Source organism: Lissotriton vulgaris, chromosome 6, assembly GCF_964263255.1.
Source record: "Lissotriton vulgaris chromosome 6, aLisVul1.2, whole genome shotgun sequence".
Taxonomy (NCBI): Eukaryota; Metazoa; Chordata; class Amphibia; order Caudata; family Salamandridae; genus Lissotriton; species Lissotriton vulgaris.
Genome location: NC_141694.1, coordinates 1,604,067,273 through 1,604,087,619, shown reverse-complemented (window position 1 = coordinate 1,604,087,619; position 20,347 = coordinate 1,604,067,273). Strand labels below are relative to the sequence as shown.

At 42.2% G+C, this 20,347-nt stretch overlaps 1 protein-coding gene across 1 annotated transcript in view; it reads right to left on the bottom strand.

Moving 5' to 3' along the window:
* Positions 1-20,347, bottom strand: part of LOC147709194 (uncharacterized) — a 575,919-nt gene that overhangs the window by 200,464 nt on the left and 355,108 nt on the right. Inside the window, exon 16 of the mRNA XM_086925447.1 lies at positions 10,533-10,725. Within this exon, the coding sequence (XP_086781573.1) occupies positions 10,533-10,725 (193 nt within the window). The remainder of the gene's footprint in view (positions 1-10,532; positions 10,726-20,347) is intronic.

The window sequence follows — 20,347 nt, the reverse complement described above, 5'->3', positions numbered from 1 at the left end:
TTACATAATTGGTATCTTCCCTGCTTCCCTGTTACCTATCGTTCCCTACCAACTCACCCCTCCTTTCCCTTCACTCTTGGTACGTCCCTACCTTAGAATGTTAGAGTGAAGCCCAACTTAGAATGTTGGTGTGCCTCAGTTGCCAGCTGGTGCCTGAGGATCTGGTCTGAATTACCAGCTTCTCTTCATCTTCCTGTGTCAGCAGTTTATTCTAACAATACCCCTCAATGGCTTTGAAGTCTTTGTGTTTCAGGGGGCACTGACCCCTGTTCAAACCAGTTCTGGGTTTCCCTGCCAGTGACACCTTTCTTCCTTTGATTAGTGGGGGTCTGGATTTTCAATCACTCAGCAGGAGATGAGACGATTGTTTTATAGCAGCAACACAGGCCTCTTCACCTCTAGGGGCTTCTCCCCCCTACACTCCAGATGCAGGTCAGCCTGTTGCTGTCTCACCCCCTTCCCTGGGTCAAGACATTCCCGAGAGCCTATCACTTTAAAATCCAGACAGTCAATTCACAGCCAGGAAGAGACATACAGAAATGTTAGAGCATAAAAAACAAAAACTCAGGCACTTCTAAAAGAGTGGCTTCTGAACACACAATGCAAAAACCATCGTCATAAAAAAAATGTGTTATTACATTGTGAGTTCAGGCATACTAAACGTCACCTTTCCATCTTAAGCCTTTGGGAAGATAGGCTGGAAAACATATTACCCAGCCTCCCCATTCTGTCCTATGGGCAAGAAGGCCTTTCAACAGTAAAAAACTAAATGGAGATTATTTCACTGTCGGAACATGTCACACACCTTAGTACATGTCCTACCGTTCACATGCACTACCTACCATAGGGTGGCTGATGTGCATGGAAAGGGAAGAGTAAGGTCTGGCAAGTGAGTGCACTTGACAGAACAACATGGCAGTTTAGCAAACTGTGCGCAGGCACTGCAATGGCAGGCCTGAGTTCCTTTTTTAAGGCTACTTGGGTGGCTGGCACAAATAGTGCTGCAGGCCCACTAGTAGCAGTTGCATTACCAGCCCTGGCACACATGGTGTACTTTACTAGGGACTTCACTTAGTAAGGCAAACATACCAATCATGGACAACCAATTACCATTACACTGTATACAGGGAACACTTGCACTTTGACACTGTTTAGCAGTGGCAAAGTGTGCAAAGCATCTAAGTTGGGAACACCATGTCAGATCTAGGGGGAAAGCAAAAAGTTTAGGGACTTTAGCCAAAAAGGGGCAAGTCCTACAGAGATCATGACTGGTCCCAGTGACCCTTGGTTTGAACCTCCCTTGCCCATCCAAAATTTGGCACTGGATGGGTCCCTCCATATGGGAGGACCCTACACACCTACATCCCCTCCCCAACCAGGGTATGCCTGTGGATCCATGTAAATAATGCAGAATGGGAAGTTGAGCTGCACAACCACCACATGCAAAATCATCTTCTTAGCCCACAGGCATGTTCTCAGGGAGTGTGCACCTTCTCCAAGGGGAGCCTCGAGCCCTCGACAACAGAGTCCATCTCAATGCCTAAGAATTCAATGGTGGTCACTGGCCTAAAAGTATTACCCTAAGCTGCAGGTACCCTAAAATTCTCCATCAGCACCTGGAAAGACAGACTCCAAAGCCTCTACAACACCCAATGATGACCAGATTTCCACCTAAGACTCACTCGAGCTAAGCTTCTCAAAATATGAACATGAGACCGTGAATCCCATGGTCATGCACTTGTCAAAATATAATGAGTCTTCAAACTGAAAACTAAAAAAATGAAAATCCTCCGGATGTACCGGGAGCAAGTGGAAAGCTGGCTCTATATCTGATTTTGCTAAGCAGGAACCTTGTCCCAACTTTTGCAGAAACAGAATTGCCTGGTCTAAAGAAGCATACTTGACCGAGCATAAAGCCCCATCAATAGCCTTGTTTACAGACTGACCAGAGGTGCTGACAGGTTGTGTGTCAATCTGCTTCCCCCAGGTTCTCTTCTGGGAACTTCACAAAGAGGAGAGCAGACAAAGTTGTCTGACACATCAGCTAGCGCCCCCAACCCCAGAGAGGGGGAGCAACATTTCCACCTTGGACAACCAAGGCTACATAAAAGCCCAATTTACCAACATATACAGCTGTCCTGGCCCACCTGCTGGGGTAACTCCAATCGCCATTCAACTGTTACCATTCTGGACAATACTCCCAGTTGCCACTGGCACCACCACAGCAGAGACACCAACCTGCGATACTGGTTTACCAGGGCAAGCCTCCAATGGGATCTGCTGACCACCCACACCATTCGCCTCCAAACCCTTTTGGGTTCCCTGGACCCTGGCCCATTTCTGGACTAGGGGCATGATACCCTAGGCGCAAACTCCACTCTCCTAGGCTTCCCGGCAGCCACCAATGGCAATCTAGACTGCCCCACATTTCCCTGTGGCAGCAACATGGCCAACATATCAGACATTTCGTCTGAATAACATTATTCCAAATATAGCAATTCGAGGAGCTGTTGGAGGAGCACCAGTGACTGGATTAATCCCAACTTTGAAAATTCACAGATTGAGGTCTGGCCAACCCCACAGACTAGTCATTAGAAGAAGGATGAAGATTAGGCTTTAAAACACAAATGGCACAGGGTGAAACAAACTTGTTTGAAGATGCCTAACCAGGAACATAACGGATCTTTTAAAAAGTGCCCCATTGCAGAAAAGTTTTAGAGTGCAGCTAAATGATGAATTGATCAAGACAATGCGTTCTTCGGGAATGTGTCTGCATATTGTGAAATTAGTAAAAAGCGTTTGCAAATGGAGTAAATAAAAAAAAATAAGAAAATAAATAGGTAAACACGAAAAAGAAAACAAGTCAGGCAGAAGCAACTGAGGGTAAGCAAAAGACACCCCCGGGTCCCCCAACTGATGAAAGAACTTCAGCTTTTCCTGTCAGAGAAATATCAGGTAAAGGGTATGTTCATGTGCCTTGGAGCAGAAATCTTGTAACATTTATGAAATATTTGTTTCTGAATTGAGAGAAAGTCCAATGCAATGGTATACACAAGTTGAAAGGTTTTGTAAAAATTTCCAAGGTGCTGTGAATTGATTTTATATATTTTTTGACATTGCTATCTCTAGCGATCTGTGGGCAAAATATACAGTTGCTGTATATTGGCCAGATGCTGAGCTGCAAAGAGAATCGTGTACGAATGCACCCTTAACTGTTGTGATGAATAAGTACAATGAGGTTATTACCTTCTCGAAAGGCAGGGTGCCTGTAAAGGACTAGGATTAGGTGAGATTGAGCAGAATTAATCAGGAAGTGAAAGAAGCAGTGCATGAATATTATGAAAGGTTGTTGAAGGTATTTCAGCAGCATACAGGTCAGACTTATCTTAAACCACCAGGTATGGGATTCTTTGAGACCAGATATAAGTCAGCACAAATAGCAGAATGTGATTTGTTGGCAGACTAAGTCATTAGATGAGATCCTGAGATATGCAAAGTACTGCAGTGATGAAATAGAAATGAAGCAGAGAAAAATTAAAGGGGAAATTCATGTTTGAACAAAAGAAGTCTGCACAGAAAGGTTTTCAAAATCAGTCTTTAGCTGGAAACGGTGGTGAAGTGAAAAATGTCTGCTTTTCAAAATCAGATGCACGGAGTAAGTTCCAAGGTATGCAAGGAGGTATGGTTGGTGTTCAGAGAAGAAGTAGAGGAGTTTCAATTGTTCCAGGTACAGGTTTCGATATTGTAACACAAAAGACCCTGACTGCATGTCATCTTTTCAACAAAATCGGGCATTGGAAGCCCGAGTGTAGGCTCAATCCAGATAAAAGGAATGCTGTTAATCAAACAAAAGGGAGGAAATCCTGGTCATATAAAACTCTCCTGTCCACTCAATAAAGTACCCATACAGCCACAGATCCCAAGAAAGCTGGTTCCACAAACCCTTATAGTTCCACAGAATATGGGCAATACAAAAATGAATTTTGATCAGAGGCCCAGAATAAACAAAAATACATTTCAGGCACAAAATTACAATACATACCAGCAGTTAACTATGATTTAAAATGAGAACTTGAAAGCAAGTTTGACACATTGACAGTGCCTGGGAGGGGAGGCAGACTGCATGCTTGGCAGAGTCTGAGAGGTAGACCAGAGTGGACCATTTGTAGGAGGTGAATGTCCACCAAGTGTTGTTTCTCATCAACACTGGTGCTACCCATTCCAATTTTAGAACAGCGGTAGTCCCAGACCTACCCCTCTCAGGAAAGAAGATCCAAGTTGTAAGAGTCACACACAAGCAAGTTACAAATCACATTTCAAGTGAAGTACCTGTAAAGATAAGTTCATTTGAAGAAAATCACCAGTTCGTCATATGTGATTCGAGCCTTGTAAATCTATTAGACATGATTTATTGTGCAAGTTAAATTGCACAATTCACTGTACCCCAGAGGGAGTTGAATTCAAAACACCAGTCCATCATATCGTTCCACCAGTGGCTGAACACTCAAAATCAATTTTTGAGATTCACATTGGAAAAGAGTAAAGTAAGGATTTCCTTTCTGGATCTATCGATCTTTGTGACATCTACCGGTCTAGAAACTGAACTCTATAAGAAGCCTTTAGCCAGAAACTCGCTGCTCCTATACGAGAGCCAACATCCTAAATCCCTTAGGGATAACTTGCCCTATGGGCAATTCCTGCGAGTTCGGCGGAACTGTTCAACATCTACCACTTTTCATAAGCATGCTGAAGGTCTGCCTAGACAACTTCAAGTGCGGCACTATCCAAAGAAACTGATCACACAATCATGGAAAAGAGCGGCTAACAGTCATTGTGAAGCACTGTTAGATATCCCTGTTGAGAAACCACCACTGGACCGTTTAACTTTAGTGACGACTTACAACACCAAGTCAAACCAATTCCAACGCATTATGCGAAACAATTGGAAAATTCTCAATTTCGGTAATGAGAAAATAGAATTTTCTCTATTTGCCTTTAAACGGTCCACCAATCTAAAGGACTGTTTGATACATACCCGTCCCAGGGACCCTCCAGGAAGAACGGTAGGCACACTTTGGAATACTGCAGCAGTTACAGGACATCACCCTAGCGGCAACTGCTCAATGTGCCCTCAAACTCTGAAAGTTACTCAAATAGAGATAGGCACAGATTGACCCTGGATCCGTAACACATTCACAAACTGCAATAGCTCCCATCTAATTTACCTACTCACATGCCCCTGCCAAGAACGATATGTGGGCATGGCCACGAGGAAGGTACGGACGAGAATGCTGGAGCACAAAAGTGCATTTCGTTGTAAAAAAAGCATCTCAAGACTGACCAAACATTGGATAGAGCAAAATCACAGTGAAACTGACTTCTATTGGACAGTCCTTGAAAAGACATTCATACTGTCACATATTGGAGACATAACCAGATATTTATTTCTAAAAGAACAGAAATGGATATTTCGATTATCCACGGATTCCCGGGGTTTGAATGATGAAATTCCGTGGACTACATTATGATTCTAGATAGCATATTACACCTGCTGCACTCTTGGAGGTATGAATATAACATCAGGCCATTATGGTTCTTTAAATCAGATATATAGATCCATAATAGTATATAGAAATCACTATCATCTCCTTTTCTATAAATTTTCAGATCATTCTCCACTACACTGTGCTTAGCATCCATATCAGCCGGAGAAGGGTTTTCCCCTCTCTGGTTTTTTGACTTTTACAAAACTTCTGACCTAAATGCACTAGTGGCATTTCTTAATAAAAGAAGTTTAGGATTCGAATCCTTACTGTCATTTAGACCCCTTTTGGCATTGAGATAGGTCTGCAAGTGGTTTTTCCTTTTGGACACAACGTGTTCATTTTCTTTCCAGTTTATTATGTTGGAATTATAGATTGATATACACAATCGGTTATCCGAAGGTAAAGATCCACCATATTATCTTTTATGACTTATAATCTAATACTAGTCTTGTATCTTTGCCTTTATTATTTCCAACATTACAAGGCATGCTGTTATCGATTGTCTAGTGCTTAACATATAAACATTGCACCTTCGGATGTTATAAGAAACTCCACCTTAGACTATAACTCCCTCCACCTTGGAGTTTTGTATCTTGCTCCTTTGGCCTCATTTATTCCACTCTTTCAAGGCATGTTGGTATCGACTGTTTAGTGCTTGCACAAAAATATATATATAAAGCACTTTTAGATATTGCAAATACTCCATCTTAAACTACAACTCCCTTCACCTCGTAGCATTGTGTCCAATAGCCACGCACGCCGCATATACGAACTACAAATGCGCCCTTCACTTGCGCGAGATCTCTTAGAACTACATTTCCCTTCTTTTGTAGTTCAATTTGAATCTCGCGTGAATACACGTCTCTGTCCCGAGCAAACCACAACAAACCCCGATTATGGCCGCAATTAATCACGAAGTCTCTTTCTGATTACGTGAGTCCATTTTAACAACTAACCATGAAAGAGACTGGTTTTAGCGCGCGCTCAGCGGCGTTGCTGATTAGAGGCGGGTTGAGATAGCGCCAGACGATAGGTGCACATCGAGTAAAATGTACCTAGAAAGGTAGCCACACCCCTCCAACTCACTGCCTCCCCCAACCTCAGATTTCACTCGGGGCAACGATGGAGAGGTGAGTGTAGCTTGTGATCATGAGTCATGTTACTTGGAGAGCCCAAATACGTATCACTATTAATTATTATTTATCCAGTTGATATAGTTTAGGGACCTGTTGGGTGAGCTTAACTAACATTTGGCTGTCAGACAATAAAGCTCAGGATAAGATATTGATAGGTTTTCCAAATAAGTAATAAAGCCTAGTATTTTAGATGTTTCTTGATTTGGACTTCCTTCTCTTGTCCCTAGAGCGTGGCCTCCCTTACTCTGAGTTTGGTCCAGGTGAGGTGAGGTATTTTCCCCTGTCAAGATGTGTGAGTAAGGAACTATTATGTTCCCTTCTACATTAATTATTATTGTTAATATCCAACGCATTTACACCACCTTTTCCTTTTGTAGGTGATGTATACACCAGCTGGCAAGGAGGAATAAGAGATATATCCTTTAAAGTTGTCACTGTTATTATTTTTCTTTAAGAGTGTGAATTTCACTAGCAGTAGCAATAGTCCTATAAGAACAGAGGCCCTGATGAAAGCCTAGGGAGTTTTCCCCTGTATGGCAGAAACATGTTGGCCCCTAAGCAGTTATTTGTTTACACTGCGATTTTGCGCTGTTATGGTTTTTAAACAGAAAGAAACTCACGGTTATTAAAGTTCCATTGCTGTGAGATTTCTATTCTTTTTTAACTTTATTCTTCTCACACCCTAACTTTTTTGCACTGCTTTTTGTTCCATTTGGTGATCCCACGCATGGTCATACGGGCGATTGTGTACCAGGCGGCCCTGGGAGTAGTCTCACTGATCTGGAGACACACCAGCCCAGCCCTGTGGATGACCAGATGAGAAAAATCAGATCACCAACAAGATTTTGATGGTAATCCATCTCTGGATCTTAGATCTCACTTGGATCTCACTTACTTTTCCTGGTGGCCACATGCGTTGGATTGCCAACACTTTATTTAGATTCCATCCGGTTACTTAGTCAGACAATTTTGTTGACTTAATATAATGTATGGCTTCTGAAACATCTTTGTTTCGTATCAGACACCCAGGTGTTTGTGTATTTGTATAGCTGCAGGAATAACACCATTAATTAATGACATGTTACAAAAAGGAATTTTGAGAGAGCGTGGGAGTCCATGCAACTGATTTTGGGATTATAGAAACCGGTGGTTCAATTGTTATCCACTCAATTTGCGCCCTGAAAAAGGTAGACCTCAGAGATAGGTCCATAACGAAACATGTGTCAGCGCTACTCAACAATCATTTAGACCAGGCGATCTATTTGAGTGGAATACTAATGGATGAAGACAAGTTGTGTTATATATTGTTTGTACCCTTGGAACATGCACAATAAGGATATGTTTCTTTACAAATGAGTTCTCTCCTGTTCCACAAACTAGCATCTTTGGTTGTTTTAATTGATTTGTGACTTTGATGCTTGAATGGTTGAAGTGTGGAATTGACTCTGTAAGTGTCAGTGTTGATTGAGTGAGGGTTTGTTTTTTTTGTTTTTTTTATGGCAGATTTATATATCGCGAAGCAAAGGTATTGGAGCGCTTTACATGAGCACCAGCTACAAGGACACATTCTTTTTTTGGTAGGCACGGGGAGATTAAGTGATTTGCCTAGAATCACAGGATGTGGATTCGACCCTGAGGCTTGAGCCTTCGTTTTCTAGCTCCAAAGTCAGCAGTCTAGCTGTAAGACCACATCCTCTCCCCAAGCCCCAGGTTGGGGGTTTTCCCTCTCCTCTCCGACAATCCCCAGGTTGAGGGTTGTCACTTTTTGGGGGTTTTCTGGAGATCTCATCATACAGTAATGTATATATTTTGGATGTTTTTTTACTGTCTTTATTGTCAAACAAGGAAACATCTTTATATGTGAACAGCAAACGTTAATAAATAAAAAATATCCATGTCTATGAGAATATTTGTATCATGAGATTCATGGGGATCCATATTTGGTGGGCTGCACTATGATAGGCTGCTTCTTTTAATAGATTATCCTTTACTTAGTTTATTTTCGATTACCATGCATGGTGTTGTTTTGTTTGTATATTGATATATTTTCTCCTTAACCTGCTGGTCCATCTGTATGCAGGGGCCCTCTATGCTTTGCTCTATTGTCAGATACGAAAGAAGCCTGTAAACAGGATACAGTTGTACTCTTAACTCACCTTGCTGAAAATGGACTTGAGGTGTCCCTGAGTAAATTACAATGCTATAGAAAAGAAGTCCTTTATCTGGGACATATCATTGCAAAGGGAACTAGTTAGGTGTCACGGGAGAGAGTAGAAGCCATTTTAAACACTGAAAGATGTCAGAATGTGTATGTGAATGGTTGGGTACTGTTGACAGTGGATACCCAGCTTTTCCCTGGTGGCAAAGCCTTTGCTAAGGCTGATACACAAAGATGTGCCCGGGACAACGAATGCATGAAAGCTTTCTTAGAGGTTAGAGGTGAGAGAAAGTGTCCGTTGTGCCCTGGCATTGTAAATTCCAGACTACACCAACTGATGCACTTTTATTAGTGGGGGGGATTTATGTAGCACAACCCCAGTGGGGAGAAGAGGCCTATATCTCACAGATACTTGTGCCTGGACTAGCAGAGGGAGACATGGGCTATAGAAATTATCAGTACCAGTGTCTGCAGTTGCCTAATTTAAATGGTGAGAGGGAGAGAAGCATTGGAAGATGACCTATTTTGTGAGTGCAAAAATATTGACACCTGAAGCAGTTCTCACTGAAAAGGGCTGGTAACATATGTATGCATGTAACACTGCCTTGCACATCTTTCTATCCCATAGGGCAGATGGCAGACTAGGGTGAGACCTCTCAGTGCTCCACAGATTAGAAATGTGCATAAACAATAGTTCAGGGAAAGACAAACCAGTCATGACTGGACTGTAAGTGAGAGGCCAACCCCACCCTGGACCCATTCCCAGCTCAACAGGAAAGGCGACAGTGAGCACATTATTCTCCAAAGCTGAGGGAGCAATGTATACTGCAATGGAGAGGGATGGTGCAAAAGAAACATACCACAACTCTCCCTACAAATTACATGACTGTGCCCCTCACATCACTTTGTCCCAGTACCACTTCACCTGCTGCACCGAAGAAGTCGGAGATAGCACAATAAAACCAGAGAAAAGCCACATGGGTCTGGACTATTGTGGAAAATGGAAGTCAGACCTTCTGGCTTTGCCAATTTTGTTCAGAAGGTGACCAGCTTTTCCTTGTTAGTTCCACTACAGAGAAGCGTTGGAGATGTTTCCAAAACATCCATTAACATGTATGTCTATTAGCGGTAATCAGGAATAGCAGGTTACATCACTGGCTTGCTATTTGGTAACCTTGTACTGTACTTGCTGCTCTTGGTGTAAGGGGTCAAGAAAGCAGTGGGAGAAAGTAAGCAGGGCTCTGGCAGCGTAGTTTGTTTTCCTTAGTACGCATAAGTTTGTCCTTCTTTTAGACAGTCAGCAACAAATAAGAGACTGTTGTTGGATTATCAAGTGGCCAATGACTTCCCTTCTGTGATATCACAGAGTTTACACAGATGGGTAATGCCACTTCCACTCCCTCTCATATACTGGGGGAACTTCATCCAAAGAACTATATGCAAGAATTTGAGGATCTAGTAATTTAAGCTAGTAGAATTCTTAAGGAAATTAAACTGAAGCAAAGAGCAACATATTTTAAATTAGAACTAATACCTGGTCAAAATGGTCACCATTGAAGTAGAAATATCTTTGCTCTTTAACTGAGCAATAGCAATTCAACTGCGCTTAATGTATCTAATAATATTTGTAATTCAGCAACAAAGCATACTCCAATAACTGAAAAAAGCAGAAATAATTATCTAAAGACTTACCATTAGTAAAACATTTTATGCCTTCAGGTCCACTAGCAACAGTCTGCAAAGGGCAACTATCACAGTGGAAGAATGTAGGTGAGGTCTGACTTCCGCAGGACACACCCGGGAAACAAGGTTCACCTCTGCACGGAGAAGAGATATTTGAGCAGAAGGCTCCTGAAAATCCATCTGGACATGAACAGCCAACCACCTATGAAAAGAATAAACATGCTTCAATACTTAGACTCACTCTGTTTTTCTTGTGGTAGTGTAATTCTTAAATACCAATTCCAGGTTGAGAATTTGGGGGCATATTACCAAGGGCTTATATCGCCGCTTTCTCGGCGAATTGTGCCGAGAAAGCGGCGATACAGCTAGAGCCCTATTACCAAGGGCACTTTAAAGCCTGGCCCGAGCCCACTTTGCATGTCGGCGATAAACATCGCTAATGACATGCAAAGTGGGCATTCCCACGTCCAACCACATGTAAAATGTGGTTGGAGGTGGGAACACCCTAATACCAAGGCAGGCGTTGGGAGACAAAAACCTGCGATAAACTCATTTAACGCAGGTCTCCCAACGCCTGCTCCGACCAGGCGTTAGGCATTGTTAACATGGGGGTGTGGATCATAAAGCTGAATCCACTCCCCCATATTAACAAGGCCCACATTAGCGCATGAAAACAACGTTTGTTTTCATGCGCTAATGTGCCATATTGCCGACTATCGCCGGATTTCTGATTGCCTGCCTGATGCGCATTGATAATTGCGCGCTAATTAGGCGATGAAATCCGGCGATAGCCGGCGATACGGAGATGTGCGTTGTGCGTTTTGCAACGCACATCTCGGTAATATGCCCCTAGATCCTATATTGATAAATATGGAGCACATAACATATGTAACTGATATTGCTGCAAAGCTGATATCTACAAGAAAAATGGTTTCTGTGAGGGCAGTCTGGAAACCTGGAGTTCGGGTTTATTTGGCCATGCCAAGTACCACACATCACATATTTTAGTGTCAACATTACTGACCTAAAATGGTAATGTCACACATAATAGCTAGCGCCTCTGTGGGTGAGTAGGGCTGTGTAGCACTGTGGGGTTAGCTAATCCCAGAAACAGCCTTCTTACTGTGCAGCTCCCAGCAGTTACAAGTCTGTCCCAAGTCAAAAAGAGGTAAATTGTGCTTTAAAAATGACTCTGGGTCCAGCTAAATTGTAAACTTTACTATCTCTGAAATTAGTGAAAGTTTCTCCCCATTTCCTATTGCTGGAGAGCAGGGAGGAGGGAGAGAGGAAGAGAGAGAGAATGAGACAGAGAGACTGAGAGAGAGAGATTTATGCAGAGCATGGTGAACTGGGGATGCAAGGAAGTACATGCAGTGGAAGTGGAAAGACAGTGGTGAAGAGGAAGGAGGTGATGTGAGAGATATGGAGAGAGAGAATATGAGAAATGGAGTTGTTGGTTGAGGGCGTGTGAGCCCTTCTCAAGCAACACTCACAATCCTTGTCAAGGCGAACCACAAAAGTCTCTAAAGTAATCTGTTCTTAAAAAACTCCCACACCAATTTAGAAAACTAGAGTGAAGTGTAATAAATTATTTAACACAAAAATGTTAACCAAACTCAGTCAGTAGAACCAGGGGTATGCTTTTTAAATGTTTGAAGTGAAAAATAGCTCCTATAAGATTAAAGCACCAATTATGGGCATCCATCCATAAGCAACCAGGGCAAAATTGCAAGGTATGACTGACCATGACAGAGTGCAGTGCGGATGCACAAAGGGGTTGGGGCCAGTCTCCTCTTACCTTCGGACTTAGAAGAAATTTCAAAGAATAATGGATGTGAAGGTAAAGTTCAGGGGGACAAGGCAGCCAGAAATGTCTGGGAAAGAGGTGTTGTTGTCTGGCAGCCGCTAGATGACATTGTGGTAAAGATTTCTACATTTGGACATAGTCTCTTTTGGAAGCCAAAAATCTCCACCAGGACAAAGCTGCAGGCTGCATCCAGCAGAGAACCAAGAGGCTGGATAACCTTCCAGGAAGGAGCCACTGAATAGGATTTTGCTGCTGCGTAGAAGAACATAGTGAGAGCTACCGTAGAGGCAGGCCGACTTGTGAGGCACTTTGGACAGATAGGTGAACAGACGATTCCCAGTCTCCTATCAGTTCTCATAGCATTTATTGGGTGAAAACTTCCTGAGTCCCAAGTTTTAGGCTATCATGGCACCTCTATCACCACTTCCAAGGGTTCAGGTATGGAGGTGCACCAATTGGAGGTCAGGACTTATGTCATGTTTGGTGTCTAGGGAATTGTAATTTAAAATACTTTTTAATGATAAAGGCGGATAATAAGTCAAAATTCTGAAAATTCCACTTTTGGAAAGTAGCCATTTGGTACCTGCATCCCGTTCCTGGGTCACATGGCGAGGTATGAGTGGCAGTTGGCCCTTGTGTATTCCTGCCAGACAGCCACAGAATAGAGGGACTGGATGCTGGCAGGTTAGGCCATCATTGTAGGATGGGGCAGACCTGTCCACATCCACACTTGCACTTTAAAGAGGCTGCCGCAGCACAGACAAATAACTTCAGATTAGCCTTTTGTGACTCCAGACATCTTATCCTGGGACTACGGCAGGAAGGCAGGAGAAAAATCCTATTATATGGCACTTGTCCAAAACATTCATATCTAGTTATACTCCTAGTATCAGGCAAGGAGTAAAATATCAATAGATGACTCTCGCCTTTCTCCGATGTTCAGTCTCTCCTGTGGCATCCACAGAATGGCAGTATGAGATGTTTCAGTGAAGATAATTCTGTGGAGTATGTTCCCCTTTGGATTGCTACAACAATGAGAGACCAAATTGAGATATAATAAAGGTGGTTTCCTGCCCTCTCCAAATTTCCCCTTTATACATTTTGAAGTGATGAACATGTACAATGTGCTCTGGGGAAGGTGTATGACTGAAGATTAGTCTCACACCAAACCATGCATCAGCAATGCACTGGAGACCTAGAATAGTTGATTAAGATAATGTTTATCTGAAAATTGAGACAAACAATATTTAAAGCGCTTATGGATGATAAAATTTAAATGTGATGAAATATCGCTATGCAATTATTGAGGATGGGAACCTATATAGCATTCAGAGAATATATTAACTCTGCGAGTGATAGGCCCAGGGTTTCTTTGTGATGTTTTAGACGGGTTGTTGTATATGGTACAAATGTGATATGAATGAGAATGATAGATGACTGCATTTTAACATTTTTTTTGTGTGTTTGAGGTCAAGAGTGCTAGGTTGGGGAGATTGATGGGTTCATGTCCTGGACAGGATATTGATGTATCAGAGTTAAATAAAGAACTTTTTGACAAATAGATTTATGTATGAATACATAAAAAGCGATATATTTGGATACAATGTGAGCTTTGTATTGGTATGTTTGATGTTTAATTATAAATTACTGTAGACCAATGAGCATTTTCTGAAATTTGATCGGGCAGGCAGAAAGTCTAGAGAGCATGGGAGCTACTAAAGGCAAGCGTTGGGGCTCGGCCCTAGCTGCTTCTTCTGGCTTCTTTTTTGCTATATATTGTTCTATCATTCAGGAAAGAATTGACTAAAAGATGCCTGAACTGTAGTGTACTGATCGGGTGGGCTGCACTGCAGCTGATGAGCTATCATTTACTGTTTGCTGGGTTGACATCACTGCCCTAAGGCCTGTGATCAGCCCAGTAAACTCTCTCGTTCCACACGGGATTGACCCAGGCAGCATTGCAGGCAAAGTGACCCCCAAGCATTTCAGGTTTAAGCCCTGTGCCAATCACAGTCCCACCCTTTCACAGCTTCACACAGGGTGGGGTGAGAACATCAAGTAAGGTCACTGACCCCCACCCCACCTTGCGATGAGTGGGGAAAGGAGCGATTTACAATTAGCATGGCTGAAAGAAGTAAACTGAGTGCTGACACCTGCACGGTCATTAGCACGTGTTTTGTTGACTCAACTATGCAGGCCTCAACTCTCCGCGAGGCCTGGGCTGTGAACTCTTCTCCGTTTGTGCAGTTTTTGGAGTTTTCCGCACACCGCAGAGCACGCGGAATTCTGGAAATCTCCACTCCATGTAGCAGAGCAGAATTATTTCCTCGCTCACTCTCGCCAAAATTAAGTTGCAAAGAAAGGAAAAAACAATGCTAGACTAACTCCTAGCAAGATTTCTCACTGTGGGCCGATGGTTGCTCTCGTTGAGAAGCCTCCTGTTTGTGTTGAGGAAGCTGCCGCTTGAGTCGAACTGCCACTAGAGCTGCAGAAAGAAGCAGCACCATCTGGCACTGTGTGTGGCGCCATTCATGCTGATTTTAAAGCACAAGACAAACAACCATCACTAAAAACAAGTGCAAACGGCGCAACGTAATACATTCTGCTGCTTGCTTTTTTGAAACTTTGCGGAGTTTTTAAGCAGTGGAACTCCGCAAACTCCACCTAGGCCTACTCTCGGCTTTCCAAGCATAGCTCGCAATGCAGGGCGAATACACGTTTCTATTTTCACCTGGTATGAGGATGAGCCAGGACGGAACAAGAAAAAAGGTATTTAAAACAGACAGCAAGGGAGGTCTCTGATCAAACAGAAATGCCAAATGTTATCTCCTAAGTAAAAGGAAAGTATAAATGTTTGATGTATTTTTCTGCTCTACAGAATTGCTTTTTTTAACCGACAAATCAACACCCAAAGAGTATTGATACTGAATTCTTCTGCAGTTTAAGTTTCTAAGAATTGACAATATTTCCTTCCCTAATTAAAGGCTACATTGCTACTACTTTACACTTAACAGGTCTGCCTTTTACATTTGTATGGGCATGTATTGCTGCTAAAGGCATGTTTGTAGGAATCGTAATGTAATTCCAGAAACAGGTGATTTGCAGTTTAATTCCGAGCTATTGGAGACAAGCGCATAATAAACTGCAATATGTGTGTTCTTTGCTTGCTCTCTCTGAAAAACACCAGTGCTCAACATGAAAAAAGCAAGCTCAAAACTGGTTAGTATTAATTTCGGTTGTATTTTTAACAGCTGTTTCATATGGTGATAAGAGTATTACATTATGAAACTTTTACAGCGCTCTATTTTACTAATGCAAACGAACAGTCTTAAAATCTGCATTGTTTCTTCCACGCATTTTTATTACACCTACCTTTGTCATGCAAGTGATTTCATTGTTTTTCTTGCAAAAAATGTAAATTGCTCCTCAGCAGTTGAGCTTTTGATAATTGCAGCTATGTGGCCTCCTTCAGTTTTAGCTATTTTTCTCCTTTGGAGACAAAACACTCAAGACACCATTTGTCTGTGGGTGTGCATAAATTGCCAATATTTGTAGGTCCTGCTTAGGCAGTGCATGCACTGTCTCTTTCAGAAATGCTCTGTTAACTGGGGTGGTGTGGAGTGCAAAAAAAAAATGCATTTGTCACCCCGAGTGGGATGGGTATGCTCAGACGTGATTCCCATGCTCTCCACATCACTGGAGTCAAGCTATCCTGGCTGAAGACGGCTGATAGCCAGAAACCGGTCCTAGGATGCTTGATTCCGGTCCAGGAAAGACATGGCTTGGCAGTTCGGGCTGGACTGTTCCCATGAGGCACAGGGTCAAGGCTGATTTGCATATGGCCATGTCTGAACTGGGGTGGTGTGGAGTGCAAAAAAACGATGGATTTAGGCCCAGATCTCTGTACTGGGGTGAATGTATGACATTGTTCTGCATTCTGTCCATCAATTGTTGTTTTTGCATCTGTCACCCCGAGTGGGATGGGTATGCTCAGACGTGAGTCCCATGCTCTCCACACCACTGGAGTCAAGCTAACCTGGCTGAAGACGGCTGATAGCCAGAAACCGGTCCTAGGATGCTTCATTCCGGTCCAGGACAGACATGGCTTGGCAGTTCGGGCTGGACTGTTCCCATGAGGCACAGGGTCAAGGCTGATTTGCATATGGCCATGTCTGAACTGTGGTGGTGTGGAGTGCAAAAAAACGATGGATTTAGGCTCCGATCTCTGTACTGGGATGAATGTATGACATTGTTCTGCATTCTGTCCATCAGTTGTTGTTTTTGCAGTATTCAGGATACGGGCATAAAGCTCTGCCCACTTTCCACCCATATTTTTAATTGGCTACTGTCCGTGTCATGTGTAAATGGTGGCTTTTCATCGGTCAATAGGCTTAGTAGTCCCTCCTTAGTAACGCATTGTCTCTTCTTGTAACCTCCCTTGAGGACACCCCCTGTTACATGTATTGCTACTCCCTAGGTTTTAATTACAGCCTCAGAGCACTATTTTCTTAAAGGGCTTCAGGTAGGACACACACTTGGTCCTAAGCAAGGCCGGCAGTGGTTACTTTACTCACGAGCACATCTCACATTTATATGAGACATTCTATAAATTTCCCTTCATCAGCTCCACAGAGTACAACCTAATCCAGAATTAATATAATAATTCTTTTGTCACATTTCAAAGCAACTAATTGTATATATGGACATAGCTATTTGAATGTACTTGTGGTACTGTCTTGCATGCAATTGATTATGGGTAGGGTGGATTTACCATATCTTCTGCACGGTGCCACAAGAGCACCCAAGGTCCCATTGGACCTCTTTCGGCCACATATGATACTGCACCCTGCAATATGTCTAGGTAAAAAACATTGTAATTTATAATGCAAATAACTTCAAATTTTCAGGGTGCAGTACTATAGGTTGCCAAAAGAGGTCCCATGGCCACCTATAGTACTACACCCTACAACATGGCTAGGTAACATAGGCCCCTATAATGCCAATAACTCCTACAAAGGTGAGACCAAGTGCATTTCCAGTGCAATCGGTCATGCATTTGTTGAAGTTAGAGTTGTTTGCGTTGAAAATGACAATGTTTTCTACTTTGTCTTTTTTTATACCATTGGCAATAGAGTTATGGAAATACAATAACTCCACTACAAATAAAATAACAAAAGTAAAAAACATTGTTATTTTCAACGCCAACAGCTCTTACTTTAACAAATGCAGACCTGTTGCATTGCAAATGCTTTCTTTAAACTGCAATCACTCCTGCAACTATAGGGGTAGCCAGAGGTAACAAAATCATTGCTTAGAACACGAGGCACTCCTTGTTTTTGAACTATTTTTATTACAATAATAGTGCATAATAGTATTTTATTCACTGTTAGTGTAATAGAAAATGAAGGGCCCGATTCACAGAACTAACTTAAGACAAAAACCATAATTTTTCTACCATTTTCGTATTCACAGAAGGCACTTACTCATTTCGGTATTCACTGAAGTTAGGAGTCCTAACTTTAGGACTCCTAAATGCCTTCTGTGAATAACGAAAGTCCTAAAGTTAGGATTTATCTTAGTTTAGGAGTAGTAAAGTTAGGACTCTGAACTTTAGGACTCCCAAATGCCTTCTGTGAATACCGAAAGTCTTAAAATTAGGATTTTTCTCAGTTTTGGAGTAGTAAAATCAGGACTCCTAACTTTCGGACTCCTAAATGCCTTCTGTGAATACCGAAAGTCTTAAAATTAGGATTTTTCTCAGGTTAGTAGTAGTAAAGTTTGGACTCCTAACTTTAGGACTCCTAAATGCCTTCTGTGAATACCGAAAATCTTAAAATTAGGATTGTTCTCAATTTAGTAGAAGTAAAGTTAGGACTCCTAACTTTAGGACTCCTAAATGCCTTCTGTGAATACCGAAAGTCTTAAGTGGCAACTAAGATATGTTAAAAAAACTTTTTTTTTAAACATGTGCATGTTAGAGACAGAGGATGTGTATGTATGAGTTTGTATGTGTGAGTAAAAGTGAGTGAGTGATAATGAATTTGAGTGACAGAGTGAAATAAAGGGTTATTGTAAGAGTAAGTGAGAATGATGAGCAAGAATGAGAGTGACTGACAATAAGTGTATGTAATTGAGTGAGAACGGGTAAGTTTGAGTCAGTAAGAATAAATTAGACTGATTAACAGTTAGAGCAAGTGAGTATGAGTGACTGAAGTAATGTGTGAGAATGCGTGTGAATGAGTGAGTGCATTTATTTATTTATTTATTTATTTTAAGAATTTATAGAGCGCGACTGTCACCGTTGCAGGCATCCTGGCGCTAATAGAATCCAGACTACAGAAGGCAGCGAAGTATGCCTGGGGAGCGAAGGCTAGCCAGGGAAAAGCCAAGTTTTTACCTTTTTCCTAAACTGCATAAGTTCATTAGTGGCCCTAATCTCGATGGGGAGAGTGTTCCAGAGTCTGGATGCAGTCACCTGAAAGGATCTGCCACCAGCTCTGAACTTCTTAAATCTGGGAACAACTACCAGTTTAGCATCCGATGAGCGAAGGTGTCTGGAAGGGGTGTACCAGACAAACTTGGACCTGAGGGGGACTGGGCCGCATCCGTGAAGAGCCCTAAACACAATGCAAAGGGCTTTAAATTGAATCCTCTGTCTAAGAGGAAGCCAATGTAGTTTTGCAAGGGCAGATGGACCATGAGATCTCCTAGGCAGCCCCAACGCATGTGAATGTAGGTATGAGTGAGTCAAGGCAAGAGTAAGTGCATGAGAATGAGTGTGAGTGAGTGAATGTGGTGTTATGCTTGAGTCTGCAGTTGGGACTGGAATTCAGAAGCACCCATGGAAAAAATGCTGGCACTGGTATACTGGAGGCAACTCTTAGAATGACAGGCACCAGTGACAAAATACTAGCACTGACATACTAGAGACAACATATAGCATAAAGGAAACTCATATTAAAATACTGGCATTGGCACACTGGAAGTAATGTGTGGCATAAAAGCACACATTGGAAAATGCTCCTGCTGGCAACTGGAGAAAATTCTTGCCATAGAAGAAGACAACAACAGTATATAGGGGGGTGGGAGCAACCAGAACAAAGTGCTGACCCTTTCTTTAGGTATTTCTTTGTACATAAGGTTTATTCTTGGCATATACATGGCACTAATGGCACAATTCTGACACTAGCATATTGTATGAACTTTTAAGGGGGGCACTCGTAGCATGTGGAAGGTTGCACCCATGGCAAAATGTTGGACCTGGAACAATGGAGGTACACTTTGACATTTTGGGGTACCGATAGACTATTTAAAATTAAGGAGTTTATTCATGGAGAGCATCACGTTTCTTTGACTTAGTTCAACACGAAAAATACTTAAATATTTAATGAGTGACTTTTCAGAGCCTATGGCTTTTTTTAGAAAATGTATGTGAATATTTAACTTTAAAGTGCACTATTTGATCCCATTTTCTTTACTTCGCTTAGTCACTAAAACTCAGGAAAAGTATTACACCTCACCCTTTTCAAAGCTCAACAGCCGTCACTGCTAGAGAGCTGTGCCAATAGAAAGTTGCATACCGATTCTGGACTAAGGAGGAACAGATATAGGTGTTAGACCGAGGGACAGATGTCCACAATTGTTTCCCTAGGAATCTTTGTGGACTGCAATAAATGCTGTGCCATCCACTAGGCTGAGAAAGGAAGCATAGCGTCAGGCCCAGCTTTGTAGCCTCTCATGTAGCCTTTAATCCTGCAGGAAATCTTTTTGACAGGAAACCACCCTACTTTTAAATATTAAATGTATAACCCCTAAGTAGGCCTTGTAGCCACAAGGTAGGGTTCCTAATTTTTAAAAGTGATAATTGCAGGAATTTAATGATGGCATGTAGCTATGGTGACTAGCCTCTAAAATCTATGTTCACTGTTAAGGGCTGCAACTGTCCTAAAAGAAAGACTGTAGTGCAGAATACAATCATGCATCTGTTAATTTTGGATTGGGATACAATACAGAAGAG